The sequence below is a fragment of the Malania oleifera genome, chromosome 11 (genome assembly GCF_029873635.1).
Source record: "Malania oleifera isolate guangnan ecotype guangnan chromosome 11, ASM2987363v1, whole genome shotgun sequence".
NCBI classification, from domain to species: Eukaryota; Viridiplantae; Streptophyta; class Magnoliopsida; order Santalales; family Ximeniaceae; genus Malania; species Malania oleifera.
The window spans coordinates 45,280,355-45,294,838 of record NC_080427.1 but is presented as its reverse complement, the minus strand read 5'-3'; the positions used below and the strand labels follow the sequence as shown (position 1 = coordinate 45,294,838).

The 14,484-nt window shown below is 33.7% G+C and overlaps 2 protein-coding genes across 4 annotated transcripts; both read left to right on the top strand.

The window, feature by feature from the left end:
* The first annotated feature begins 2,343 nt into the window (after positions 1 to 2,343).
* Positions 2,344 to 12,312, top strand: LOC131167730 (aspartokinase 2, chloroplastic-like). 3 transcript variants are annotated; one of them, XM_058126596.1, is made up of 14 exons: positions 2,344 to 2,620; positions 3,072 to 3,723; positions 3,822 to 3,904; positions 4,010 to 4,050; positions 4,399 to 4,553; positions 5,267 to 5,416; positions 5,551 to 5,646; positions 5,965 to 6,081; positions 7,528 to 7,647; positions 7,734 to 7,826; positions 7,918 to 8,034; positions 8,367 to 8,483; positions 8,640 to 8,702; positions 9,565 to 12,312. In XM_058126596.1, exons 2-14 carry the CDS (start codon positions 3,313 to 3,315, stop codon positions 9,694 to 9,696), a joined length of 1,695 nt encoding a protein of 564 aa, XP_057982579.1. In that variant the 5' UTR covers positions 2,344 to 2,620; positions 3,072 to 3,312; the 3' UTR covers positions 9,697 to 12,312. The 3 variants fall into 3 exon arrangements, with proteins under 3 accessions (XP_057982579.1, XP_057982580.1, XP_057982581.1); XM_058126597.1 differs by having other exon boundaries at positions 2,348 to 2,620; positions 9,568 to 12,312; XM_058126598.1 differs by lacking the exons at positions 7,528 to 7,647; positions 7,734 to 7,826 and having other exon boundaries at positions 2,392 to 2,620.
* LOC131167732 (uncharacterized) lies at positions 9,583 to 12,312 on the top strand. Its single transcript, XM_058126599.1, has one exon. It carries the CDS (start codon positions 11,657 to 11,659, stop codon positions 12,218 to 12,220), a length of 564 nt encoding a protein of 187 aa, XP_057982582.1. The 5' UTR covers positions 9,583 to 11,656; the 3' UTR covers positions 12,221 to 12,312.
* Positions 12,313 to 14,484: the final 2,172 nt, after the last annotated feature.

The window sequence follows — 14,484 nt, the reverse complement described above, 5'->3', positions numbered from 1 at the left end:
TTCATAATCTCATTCATGCATACTTTCATTTATATTGTGGTAAAAACTAGCTCGTAACCTCTCGGTTTTACCCTTTTCTCATACTTGACATGGTATCTAATCGACACCTATTTTCTACTATTTTTGATAACTACTAGGAACCTTAGCCCCCATAGTTCATATACATGCATCCCAAATTAGTATAAAATCAATTCATATCATACGTCGCACTTATCTGGTCAAATAAACATTTCATATAGACTGATTCGTAAAATATCATTTTTGCTGCTATTAATAGTTTCAAGTATCTCTTACTTTAGTATTAGTGCAAATAGTGTAGTTTAAGAAGTTTGGAGATCAATGCCAAAAACCTCATTTTTTTCCAAAACTGTAAAATCGTGAAAACCGTAAGAATCAACATTTATACCCAGTAAAACTTTGCAAATAAACAATCTATAAGTACATATAAACATAAGCTACATATCCTGTGGTTTCTTTTTCTAAAAATACTGATGTAAACAAATCGCCTTACCTTTTTATTGAAAACTGAAACACGAGCTTATTAATCCAAAATTACGACACATGATCCTAAAAACCTAAAAACCGAAGAACAATACTTCAATATTATTCAATCTACTACAAGTCTTCCTAAACGAAAATGAATTCAGATCCTTACCTTGATTTTAGGGAAAATCCCAAAAATCTTCAAAATGACGATTTGATCCACTATAACTGTAGAATTTCCTCCCCTGATCCACGCAGAAACTTCCAATCGTAGAAATAGACGACGAACAATGAAGGATCGTAGAGAGAGAGAGAGAGAGAGAGAGAGAGAGAGAGAGAGAGAGAGAGAGAGAGAGAGAGAGAGAGAGAGAGAGAGAGAGAACTCGCTGATTCTAAAGAGAGAGCTTTTGGGTTTTCTTACCCCTTAAGCAACCAAAGATGATATTTATAGAGCCTTTGACCGAGTCAAATTCGTCTACGAAGCGGTGCCTTCGTCGACAAAGCACCCAAATTATTCGTGGACGAAGCTCTTCCTTCATTGACAAACCCCATCTGGATGTTTTCTTTGGTTTGCTCAGTATTTCTTTGTCAACAACGCTCTGAATTTCGACGACAAAGAACTGAAGGGATTTCGTTGACGAATATACTGGCTTCGTCGACGAACACTGCTGAAATCCACTTTTTACCATTTTCTTATTTATTTTCCTTATTTATGGGTTCAGGTCTCTACGATTAATAAATAAAATAAAAGAGTGCAGTTTTTTTTAAACGTCACTTTATATGAAATATTTCAAAAAATAAAAAACAAAAAAATTATATTTTTAAATGGGTTTTTAACGAGTACCCGTTTATGACTCATTTATTAAATGAGTGAGTTTGGATTTATGTTAGTCACTCGTTAGTAAACGGATCAACTTGAATCTGAACCTATTTAAGACCCGCCCAAACCCAACTCGCTAACCTGTTTTGCCACCCCTACTTTACGTTGGTGTTTGGAAACATGAATTTCAAAGTTTGAATTTGTATTTTGTATGGATTGGAATGAAATTCTTTGATTTTGTATTGTAATTTACCTAAATTCGCACAAATTTTAATCAAACACTGAAATCCGAACTTCCAAATGTAGGGCAAATGTATTTTAAAAGTAAAACAATAAGTGATATTATTATAAATAATAACTATTTTTGTGGAGTTGGGGGGGGGGGTAAATTGGAAGTTACAAAATGTCATAGAATTTAATTTAAATTTATTTTTAAAATTAAATTTATATACACATGATTTATATATATTAGAATGAAGTAATAATTCAAATGACTCAACCAATAATTAGAGTCTGCAACTTCAAGAAAGGTTTGGAGGTTCAATACCTCACTATTCGTCAAATAAGCATTCAATATTTAAAATAATTTTTTATTTTATAAAATAAGAAACTTTAACAATAAATTAAAATTAATTAATATTCATTTCTCTCTCTCTTTTAATTTATTTCTTAATTAAATATAGGGTTTCTGTCTTTCGCAACTTGAAATTTGAACTTTAAATTTAAATTTATATAAATTTAATAAAATATAATATAAAGTTATATTAAGTTTATTCTAAATTTACATAAATTCAAATTAAACTTCTAAATCTCAGTTAAAATTTACTAATTTATCATAATTTTATTATGTTCTTAAAGTAATTTGGAAATATTTGTGAAACAATATATATTTTTAATTCTTACTCATACTTCATACTAAATAAAATGAAATGAAATGAAATAAAATACAGGGTAATTTTCCTATAATATATATAATTTTTTTATTTATTAATTTTCCACTAAGAATTAACTTTGTCAACAAAACACTTTCCCTTGTTTTCCTTCTTTTTTTTTTTTTTTGCCCGTTCAAAAATATATAAATGCTTCAAGCGCCGCCGGGTTCTGCACTTGCGATCTCTCTCTCTCTCTCTCTCTCCTCCGGAGCTCCGAGGAAGCTCGCGGTTAGAGGGACCACGGAGAAATTTTCCCATTGCGAAGAAATCTCCGAGCAAAAATCATTAACAAAAACCCTAGGGATTCATTCTTCTTTCGGCGGCTGTATCTCCACAACCAATCCCTGCATTGCTCTCTTCGGAGCAGAGCCTGCCTCGATCTACGGTGCGTAACGTGCTTTTCTGTCTCTTTGATCTCTTCGCGCTGTTGTTTCGTCAATGGAAGAATAAAAAATGTCTTGTGCTTTGTTCAGATTTTAGTTGTTTTCATATTCCCTGTGGCTTCGTTTGGCAGCTGAGAAAACGGAGGTTGGAATGAAAACGTGGCGTAATTGTGTTGTCTAACGTTTTTCCGCAGTTTTGTTTCGATAAAGAATCCAATGGCAGGAACAAGTTTTTTTCTCTTCGTTTCTTGGGTCGAATTTAAAAAGTTTCGAAATTTATGTTTTTTTTTTTTTTTTTTTTCATAACTCAGATTCTTAAAGCTTTAAAAAAAAAATTGTCGCGTTTTTCGGATTATTTATGCGGGTTTTCAGTTTAATGCGGATTCGCTGCTTTATTCACTTTCTGTAGTTTTATTATGATTCGAATGATTCACTGAATTGTGGAATTTGCAGGTTGTCTGTCGGATCGAGCTCGAAATTGGAGAGTTTGAAGTATTTAGCTAAAATTACTTGTTCTCTATTCAGATCTTTGAAAATATCAGTCATAACCGGGTGCATTAAGCATTTGAGCCCCTTCCATTGAGAAGACTACCCAATAACTTGCATTATTTGTCGACACAGCTGTCCTATTCAGTCATTTTTATTTTTAGTACATCAGTATTAATACTGTTCAATTTTTTTGAGCTCATTCGACATGGCGAACACATTGCATTTTTGTGGAGTTAGAACTCCCTACCCTGTTTTTTCAAAGATGTCGTTGTGTCACCAACCTCTTTGGGCACAGCAGCAGCAGCAACCCGATTTTGCAGTCTCTGTAGGTTCAAGTTTTAAACTTTGTAGAAGTTTGAAGGGTTCTTGTAGAGGTAGAGTTCTGAGAGTTTGTTGCGACGGAAAGTATATAGATGTGATTGAAAGGAACAAAACTGATAGCCGAAGTCATGAGCAACTCGAGGAGCAATTGACATGTGTTATGAAATTTGGCGGTTCGTCTGTTGCCTCAGCTGAGAGGATGAGAGAGGTTGCTGACCTTATTCTAAGCTTTCCTGAAGAGAGGCCTGTAATTGTTCTCTCTGCAATGGGAAAGACCACTAACAAGCTTTTACTGGTACTCATAACTTCAATGCTTTTTTTGGTATTCATTCTACTTGCTCGTTTTGTCATGTCAAGTTGCATGTGTGATGAGATTAGTTGCTCGCTTATTAGGCTGGAGAAAAGGCTGTCAGCTGTGGTGTTTCTAATGCCTGCAGTATTGATGAGTTGAGCTTTATCAAAGACCTGCATCTCAGGTTAGAGCTAAGAACCATACATGTTCTCATTTTTTCTTGAATTGCTAAGAACTATAATTGCATTTCACAATTTTTTCTGATTGGGCATAATTTTACTTTATTTAGGACTGTGAATGAGCTTGGAGTAGACAGATCTATCATTTCAAGTGAGTTTCTATTTTGCATGTTTTCCAACTTGATGTTTGTACTTCTTTTTTCTTGTACCTTAATCCTAATTTTCTGCATATTTCCCATATTTAGATTAGTTCATAAAAGGCAGAAAAACAGAAAAATAATTTGTTTAATTCAATAGCTTATACAAATTCCTTCGATATTCCTTGCAATTTATTTGTATTTTATCATATCAGAATGATTTCAAGATTTTCCGCATTTTCCAGTTTCTCTCATTATCTTTTGCCCGTGGACATCAGGTAGAATCATAGGGTATTCTCCAGTCCATGTCAAATCTTACTCAGTTGTTGTTCACACGATGTATTTGTATCCGTTTTTCACAGCCCACCTAGAAGAATTGGAGCAACTTCTGAAGGGTATATCTATGATGAAGGAATTGACTTTACGCACAAGAGACTACTTAGTTTCATTCGGGGAATGCATGTCCACAAGGATTTTTGCTGCATATTTGAACAAGATTGGGGTTAATGCCCGTCAAGTAGGTTTTTTATTTTCCTTCAAATCTCAGAAAATTAGGCTTTATTATATTTTTATTTTATAAATTATTTTATAGCTATGGTATTAATATTTTTTCTAAGAAAATGGCAATGAAGATGACAATTTGTATCTGTTTAATGGTTTATGTGATGCACTTGCAATTGCCTGCCAAGGGTTGGGGAAAGGAGGGGTGTTTCATTATGTGTGGGAGTTCGCAATTTACTCCCACATGCACTTCCTTTTTTGTAGAGGCATGCTCAACCCTCCAACTTCTTGAAAAGTTGGAAAACATGGTTACAATGATGCATTAATAGTTATTGGCTCTGTACTTTGTTTATAAAGAGGGATAGGATTGAAGCGGTCTATGTCAGTTTTTCTCCTTTTTTTAACTTGAGGAATCCATACAAGCAACATGGGCAAACCCCAATCTCAAATTGCCTGTTGGCAAATGACTGATGAATCATGGGAAGTTTGAAGTATGCATGTTTATTTTTGTTGCTACTCTGCAAAATTTGAAGCACCTTCTATGATGTCCAACATTGGCTGCTAGGGAAATTTATTGGATACTTTCCCTTTAACTTTGTAGTTATATTTGGTAAAAGGGCTTTCCTGCATTTTTAATTTGTACTCACATTACCTCCTTGAGAGGAAGTTGTACATTGTTAACACTATTATTGATGAAAATTGATTAATTTTCTTTGTATTATTTTGCAGTATGATGCATTTGATATTGGTTTTATAACAACAGATGACTTCACGAATGCGGACATCTTGGAAGCAACCTATCCTGCTGTTGCAAAAAGGTTAAATAGTGATTGGACTAGTGATCGTGCAATTCCTGTTGTCACTGGCTTCCTTGGAAAGGTCTTTCTATGGGCTAGCTACTTCATTTTTTTGCCTTATTTGTCACTGAAAGAAATCATATGCCCACCCTACTTGATATACTGTTTTCATCTGAGTATTTTGCAGCCATTGATATGTGCTTGATTTGATGCTAGGGTTGGAGATCTTGTGCAGTAACAACATTGGGTAGGGGTGGTAGTGATTTGACTGCCACAACCATTGGTAAAGCACTGGGTTTGCAAGAAATTCAGGTCTGTATGTATCTAGAACATGCGTGTGGCAAAAAAAACCTTGTTTGTATATCTTCATACACGTCTGTCACTACACATGATTCTTGTGTCTGTGGGTTCATGCTCACATCCACACACATGATCACACACTTTTTTGGGGATGCGGTCCCTAACTGATTCATGCAAGCTAGTACTTTTCCTTCGAATTGTGAAATTGTGTTATTTTATTGAGACAATTTTCTTAATGGTTATATTGCGATTCTGAAATTTGGTCCTGTGCAACTTTCATACGTGTTTCAAATGAAAATATCTAAGTACCTTATTTTGATTACATTGCAGGTGTGGAAGGATGTTGATGGTGTTTTGACCTGTGATCCCAACATCTATCCACGTGCGGAACCTGTGCCATTTCTGACATTTGATGAGGCAGCTGAACTGGCATATTTTGGTGCTCAGGTTTTGCAACTTTTTTCTGCTAGCATTCATTCAATTATTACAAAATTTGCTGGTTTCAAATATTGAATTCTTTTTTTTTTTCTCAGTGAATGCTTCAATTTCTTAATTCCACCTTTCAGAAGCACACGAATAATTATTTTGGCTAGATTTTGTGCTGATTCTGTTGCAAGTGTTTTTGGTGAATTAATGATAGATAAATGTAATTCAATTATTCCCACTTTCTAGCAAAGCAACTACTCTTGAGAAATCTACCTTTTTCGCACTGAATTTGTTATCAACTTGACTCAGATGCCATCTCCCTGTGCTGATCTGTATCCATCACCGTTAAGGAAGGCTTTTTTGTCATGTTGGCTCATACACAATTACACATAGTTACCGAAAAACACCAACACCCTAGCAGACCATGTATTGGTGCAAATGTTCCAAAATGTGACACATTTTCATTCCAGAACACCAAATCTGATAATCCAAAGTTTTAGTTTAGCATTATTAGCATAACATATGCTTTTTATTAGAGTGGTGAATCATGGCTGTATAATTCTATTTTCAGTCATTATTAGTCTATCTCATAACAGAAAATCTCTGTGATAATTCAAACACCTAAACATCCTCCCAAATATACCAGTGCCATTACATATTTTTCACCAATATACCTATACAAATATATCCCCAACATTCCACATATTGAGCATGTGCTGTACCTCAATCCCGTTCTTGTTTCATGGACCAGAAAGTTCTGTGTTCTAGGTAACATTTTGATCTCCCAGTCCTGACCTGTATCCATCACAGCCAAGGAAGGCTTGGATTGTTATGTTGGCTTTACCCGCATCTATAAAGGCATGCTTTCAAAGTTAAAATCCTGAAGACATAAGATGTAAAGGTTTTGGAGAGTGTAAAATTACTTCAATGAAAGTGCTTCAGATAACTGCACTTCAACTTCTAAATTTTCACCAAATCCGCCAAACTCATAATTGTGCTCCCTATTTGATTTGCTGTATCACAGATCGAGCTAGCGATTGTATGAATAGAATGATAATTTTACTTGCTCCATTCTAATGTTCTACATCTAGCTCTTTTACAATGTCTTTTGACTGACATGCAGAGCCACTGGCTGTCTTTATTTCTGTAGTTTATTTATTTTTTATTTGTTTCCTTTTTCTTTGTTTTCAAGAGGCTTTATTATCTTTTAAAAGTATTCTTTGCTCCCTTAACAAGTTTCCCTTTTGTTAAAAAAAAATTATAAGAATGGAGGCACTTGGGATTTGAACTATGCTTAATAGAGCTATGAATACCTACCATATTCAGGAACCAATCTCCTTAAAAGCTTAAGTGGGTTGGTGAGGGCTTAAGAATAATTTTGTTATCTAATTATGAGGGACTATACAATTAAATATATATTATATATATTTAAGCTCCCTGAATTACATAGTTTTGTGCCTTTTGCAGGTCCTCCACCCGCTGTCCATGAGGCCAGCTAGGGAGGGCGATATTCCTGTTAGGGTTAAGAATTCTTACAACCCTAATGCTCCTGGTACCCTCATTACTAGAGCAAGAGATATGAGTAAGGTTTGTAGCCGCATGAAGTTTGCAAAATGAAATCATTACCGTGCGGAATACTTAAAATAACATTTTTTAACTTCTTCAAATTCCAGGCTGTACTGACAAGTATTGTCTTAAAACGGAATGTCACAATGTTAGATATTGTTAGCACACGCATGCTTGGCCAATTTGGCTTCCTTGCCAAGGTAAGAAGGCTAATTACCTTCTTGTGCTCGGTCTTCCTGCTGTAATTGCTTTTTAATTCAATGCCACGTATATGACTTTGGGTTCATGCAGGTATTTTCTATCTTTGAAGACCTTGGCATTTCTGTAGATGTTGTAGCTACGAGTGAAGTCAGCATTTCCCTCACGTTGGATCCATCAAAACTTTGGAGCAGAGAACTCATCCAACAGGCAAGCATACAATATCATGTTCCATCTATTATAATTGTATATATTATTTCAGAATTGCCCCTCGTGTACCTTATAAATCTTGGTATTGATAAATTCTTTGCAAAATTTCACCATTTGCATAGGGGTATCTGCATTTGTTTGTTAGTGCTTATGTAATGCACGAGATGCAGTACCATTTATAGAGATCCAAAGCAACTTTGTGAATAATCTTATTTTTTTGTGAATAATCTTATTTTTTTCTTAGTGCTATGCAGTAGAATATCCTTACATTGTATGTTAGTAGTGCTGTCAGTAACTACTAAACTCATCTTGCATGAGTTTTCATTGAGCAGGAACTCGACCATGTTGTGGAAGAGCTTGAGAAAATTGCTGTTGTTAACCTCCTGCAGCATAGGTCAATCATATCTCTAATTGGAAATGTTCAGAAGTCCTCACTGATATTAGAGAAGGTGCAGCATTATTGATTGTTCGCAAGTTGGCTTGATTATTTTTGGATTGCCATGATGGTTTTGTTGTTTCACAATTTAACCCAGCTTTTCCGTATCTGATATTCTTCTTTTGATCTCACATGTTTTATTAGTATTTATGGGGTTATGTTCTGGCAGGTATTTTGTGTTCTTCGTACTAACGGAACCAATGTTCAGATGATATCGCAAGGCGCATCTAAGGTCTCCCATCACTAAATTTCTTGTTTTAGATCTGCTCACTATAACTGCACTCTCTGCGGTGCCGGTATGCTGGCACCTTTAGGTTTTCAATATGAAAACTGCTAAGATTTAATGGATTTCTTAATATATGATCTTAGAATTTTTTCTAGAACTCCATGGTAACATTATTTTTGAGTCGAGTCACATTGGGATACTAGAACTCAACTCAACTTAAAAAATTTTAAGCTCGAAACTAAACTCAAACTAAGTTGATTCTCTAAGTGTTGAACTTCAATTTGAGTCAAGTTGAGTCACATTGGGATACTAGAACTTAACTTAAAAATTTTAAGCTCGAAACTTCAAGTCAAGTTGAGAGTCACATTGGGATACTACTAGAGCTGAAACCGACTTAAAAATTTTAAGCTCAAAACTCAACTCAAACCAGGTTGATCCTATAAATGTTGAACTTGAATTTGCCTTGTTGGGTTCTTAAAACTTGAATTTGACTTGATTAAGTTCAATTTAGTCATAAAGTAATATTTAATATGTGTAGAGAGTATATAAAAGTATTAAAAAAATGTATAAAGTAGAAATCATGTTACTTTAAAATATTGTAAATAGTAAAATAACAAATATTCAATTATGAGGCTTGTGAGTTGCAAAACACGAGTAGCTTGAGGTTGACTTGAACTCGAATAAAGTTAGTTGAGCTGCAGGGTGAGCTTAAGAGCCTGCTTGTCTCTCATATACCCCTACTCAATGTGCATACGAGTCACAGACACACATCTAATCTTGGATGCCCACCAATAATTTGTTATTCGTGTACCTCTATTCAATAACTTGTTATCATGTCCGTAATATTATTATGATCATCTTCCTCTAGCAGGTCAATATCTCACTAATCGTAAATGACAACGAAGCTGAACAATGTGTGAGAGCTCTCCACTCGACCTTCTTCGAGACAGAACTCTCTGAATTAGATTTGGAGTGCGATTCTCTGAATGGTTCTGTTTGACATCTTCAGTGGGACGATGATGAGCATCTTGCTCGGGTTTCCATTCAGAGTCTTAATCATTCCTGGCTTTAATTGTATTCTGTTTCAATCTATTCTCACCTTAGCTTGGGGAGCTGATTTTTTTCCCCCTTGTTGTAGGCTTAAGATGTAGCGTTGTGACCCTTCCTTTACAAGATGCAAGGGTGTTCTGCTTTTTCCTTGAATATGTTGTATCTTCTCCTGCATGGAGGAACAATGAATTAGGGTTTCCTTTGTGGGATATGGCATAGCAAAAATTTATTGGCCAAGTTTTAGGTTCTTATTAGGTTGCATCTCTTCTTCTAGGGTTATTTAACTGTACTATTTGGTGTCATATTTAATAGTTCAAATCATTTTTGGATCGAGTCTTGTTCATGTCGTATTTTTTCCTTCCATGTGAATACTTTGTTAGAAATTTTTTAAGTAGACTACATAATTGATGATTAATTCATCGATCTATTGCTTCTTGTGAAAAAAGGGTATCGAACTAAAGGGAATGTCACTTATAGAAAAATATTTTTAAGGCTATTTATTGATCCAAGTACTTAAAAAAATATTTATTTTTAAGATGTTTTAAATGGGGTTTAAGTTACTTTGATGTCAATTTGTATGTCGTTGATTATTGAGGCTCTATTTAGAACTCGAAAATATTGAAGAAAGGAAAATATTAAGGAATTTACTATTTTCATATCTGGTTATTAAGAGAAGTAAAAATAAAAATAGAAATATATTAAATTTATAAACAAAATTTTAATTTTACTCATCATTAAAATTTGATTTTTATTAGTTTTTAATCATATTAAAACATATTTATAATTTTAATAGCATTTAATATTTAAGAAAATTAAAATAGAAAATTAGTTTCCTCTTCTTTCTTTTCTTTCCTTTTTTCAAATAAAATATTTAATCTAAGCGGAACCTTATAGCCCGTTTGGATTAAGGATTTTATTTGGGAAAATGAAAGAAAAGAAAAATAAGGAGAAAATTCATTTTTTATTATATTTTCCTTCTATATTAAATTCTATTAAAAATAGAAACTTATTTTCATATGATTAAAAATTAATAAAAATTAAATATTAATGATGTGTAAAATCAAAATTTTGTTCGTGAATTTAATATATTTTTTATTTTTTTTCTTACTTTCCTCGATAATCGAACATGAAAACATGAATTTCTTAATATTTTCTTTTCCTCAATATTTTTCAAATCCCAAACAGCGCGCTATTGTGTTATGAAATAGGAAAATATATTTATTAACATTACAATTCCTTTTTCTAAGACTTCAATTGTTATTATCTCATTATTTAAAATACACATGGATTATAATCATTATAGCATTATAGTGTATTGTCACAAAATATTTTTATGTGATTGTATACAATTTACCACATATAATATAAAAAAAGTGGGCGGGGTTAGGCTGGGGAATAAATTATAGCGAAGACACTCATATTTGAATTGATAGAAGATAAAAAAAAAAAAGAAAAATTAATGCTCTAAAGCCTGTTTGAAATTCAAAAATTATTAAATTTTAATTTATATATTATTAATATTTTATTTTTAAAAAAAAATTTAGTCATTTTAAAATAAATTTTAATTTTTGATAGTATTTAATAGAGAAAAAAATAATTATTTTATTTTATTTTCCTTTTTCACATAAAAACTTTAATCCAAACATACCCTAAAATTCTTACAATTTTTTAAAATAGAGTGAATGTGAGAGAGAAGAAGTGTAAGATAGCTAACATGGGCCATGGGCGGCTGGATAGGACCCGGCCCAGTGCAGCCCGACTATGGGCCCATGGGCCCTTGGCCGCTTCCATATCGAAATTAAGAAACTCTAGCACAGCCTCCTCTTTTAGGGTTTAGGGTTTGCCTGCGAGCAATTTGGATTCTGACCAGTACCCTCTCATCACTTCTTCTAAGTCTTTTAGGGTTGATCATGGCGTGCACGATCGATTTCAGATTCCTCGACGATGGCCTCGCGGGCCCTAAGAACAAGCGAAAGAGATCAGAAGAAGGCAGTACTCAAAACCCCACCAGCACCAACGATGATGTCTCAATGGAGATCGACAACCCTCCATCCTCCAAGCGACAAGCCGTACCCTCTTCAGAAGACCCCGATAAACCGGTGTTCGGACGGCCGACCTACGACGGCGTGATCGCCGGAAGAGTCTCCGGGCGGAAGTGGAAGCAGCCGCGGAAGAACCGGGCGTCGGCGGCGCAGGTGAGCCGGAAGGGCACGACGTTCGAGCAGAGGGCGAAGGAGAAGGAGATCAAGAAGGCGTACAAGGAGAGGATGAACGAGCTGAAGGAGCAGATTAGGGCTAACAAGATCGAGAAGAGGAAGATGAGGGAGGAGAGGGAGAAGAAGAAGCAGGAGAACATTCTCAAGTCTGGGACTAAGCTCCAGAAGATCACCAATCCCAAAACGCTGAAGAAGATCGCCAAGTCCAAGCAGAGGAAGCTTCTCAAGGTTGTTCCTGATGATGTGCTCAAGAAATAGACGAGTATGAATCGTATGATTATTTTTTTTTATTATCATCTAAATGTTGAATCCTTTAGTGGGTTTTTGAATTTATAAATTCATTTCTGCAATTGCTGCCTTGCTGGTTCATGCCATTTTTCTGAAATCTATGGATGGTGGTTGATGAATGTTCATCAAAGCTTTCTCAATTTGTTTGCCAGCCAAAACTGTGTTTTGGGTGACTCTGAATTTGTGGGAAGCTTAACAAAATCAACAGCTCCAAATTCAAGTTCTAATGTCCATGTTCTCAAACCGAGTAAATGAAAATGATTTCTTTCATCCATTTTGACACTTCTGCCATTTGAGCTGAGCAAATATAACACTCGTTGATGATGAATAATGGATCACAACACCAAAGGTTCTCAGAAGGTTGATGGTGATTTCTGATCACTTGGAGGATTTGCAAAATGAACAGAAGCTCTTATATGGTCTCAATGGCCTCTGGGAATTTGTTTCATGTAGCTTTACCATCTTATTTCTAGCTGCAAATTGAAATCTACAAATAAATGAAATGAAAAGAAGTATGTATTATTTGTAAAAATATTATTGTTAATTAGAAAATCAAATCCATATATTATTCTATTTAATAAAAAATATAAAAACATTGAATTAAAGTAAATATCAATTAACCACAAAAGTAGAAAATTTTAAAATGTTAGCTAATAATAGTAATTTGAAAACTTTAATTAAAAATTAGTTAATTTTTATTGAGAACATATATATATATATATATATATATATATAATGTTAACTAAAATTGAATTAATTTGTTAATTAGAAAATATTTAAAATGTTAACTACAAATGTCAATTAGAAAATTTTTGCTGAAATCTAATTAATCTATTAATTAGACCATAATTTAAATTTTTTATAAAATTTTATAATTAAAATGTTATTTTTCAATTAGACAATTTTTAAAATTTTAATTAATTTTTCATTAAAACATTAAAAATTAATTACAAATACTAATTAAAATGTTAAAATAATTTAATTTTAAACAACATTTAAAGCATTAATTAATTAAATTGTTAAGAAAATATAGTAAAGTTTGAGCCTACAGCAGGTGCAGGCTTGACAAACCTTGAATCATCAAATGCTAATTATTCATGTGCTCCACCCTGCATAACTCAAATAATTGACTACTTAACTTCAAGGGGCGCAGAATTAGTCACATGGACCATAAAACGGACACGTGGATACCCGGTGTGTAATCCAAAAAAAAAATAATTGACTACTTAACCTATGTTTGGATTCACTTTGAATTTAGATTTGTATTGAATTTGAATAAAATGTAATATAAAATTACGTTAAAAATTTTCCATATCCAAATTTAAGATCCATAATCCATACTTCCAAACAAAGCATAAAAGTTTACAAAAAATATTTTTTCTGTTCTTACCCCTTTGCCAATATACAGTGCCTGAGAGTACAGGAACATTCGGATTATATGATTGTGCGAAAGAAAAAAAAATAGCCTCAAATTAACTTCACTCTATTTTTCATAGAAGTGGCATAACACGATGCAAAACAGAACAATTCCTTTCTTATTTATGAGCATCCATTGCACAAGAATTTGCAACGTTTATGAATCTAACATTACTCAAAAGAGCAATTTGTAAATAAAGTTGATCGAACCTTGCTCAGGAAACATTATTCATCATTGTATATCAGACCTTGGTCTACAACAGATTCTTCTGCATTTTCAAGTTTACTGTATACTTTCTCAGGTAGTCCTCACAATTTATGTTTGAACCTGTTTGACCATTTGCCCATACTAGTTTTAAATCCACAAACAACAATGATCAAACAGTTGGTGTGCGGAACATGGCATAACAGCTTTTAGAGAGGGTGATTTCATCTTCAGGTGTCGTAGCATAGTGGATAGCATCCGAATAAACCTCAATAGAATCACCATTGAAACAATATGTCTGCTCCAAAGCAGAAGCTAAATTAGGAGGAACACTGAGACATGATCGTTTCTAAAGGAATCAAAAGATGATAGTTGAGCATACAGAGAGTTCGATCATTTAGCATAAAATCATTCTTTGCTGTTTGCATGGCATTTCAAAAACTGTTTGAAGCTTGTAAAAGAAATTTGTAATGTGACACGTTGTGGCTAAAGATAATGTACAGTTATCAATGTACTCTAAAAATGATAGCCATAGCATGGGATGAAAGGCCAATGCCGTTTGCTAAACATTATTTTCATTACAGTTTTTCTCAGTTCTAGTTAGCGAACTCCA

What these genes read in the sequence shown, in the direction of transcription:
- LOC131167730 (XM_058126596.1), top strand. Translation starts at nt 3,313, where the DNA reads ATGGCGAACACATTGCATTTTTGTGGAGTTAGAACTCCCTACCCTGTT. An exon ending in ATCAAAGACCTGCATCTCAG is followed by an intron (nt 3,905 to 4,009) that starts GTTAGAGCTAAG and finishes TACTTTATTTAG; the next exon opens with GACTGTGAATGAGCTTGGAG. An exon ending in TGGCATATTTTGGTGCTCAG is followed by an intron (nt 6,082 to 7,527) that starts GTTTTGCAACTT and finishes TGCCTTTTGCAG; the next exon opens with GTCCTCCACCCGCTGTCCAT.
- LOC131167732 (XM_058126599.1), top strand. Translation starts at nt 11,657, where the DNA reads ATGGCGTGCACGATCGATTTCAGATTCCTCGACGATGGCCTCGCGGGC.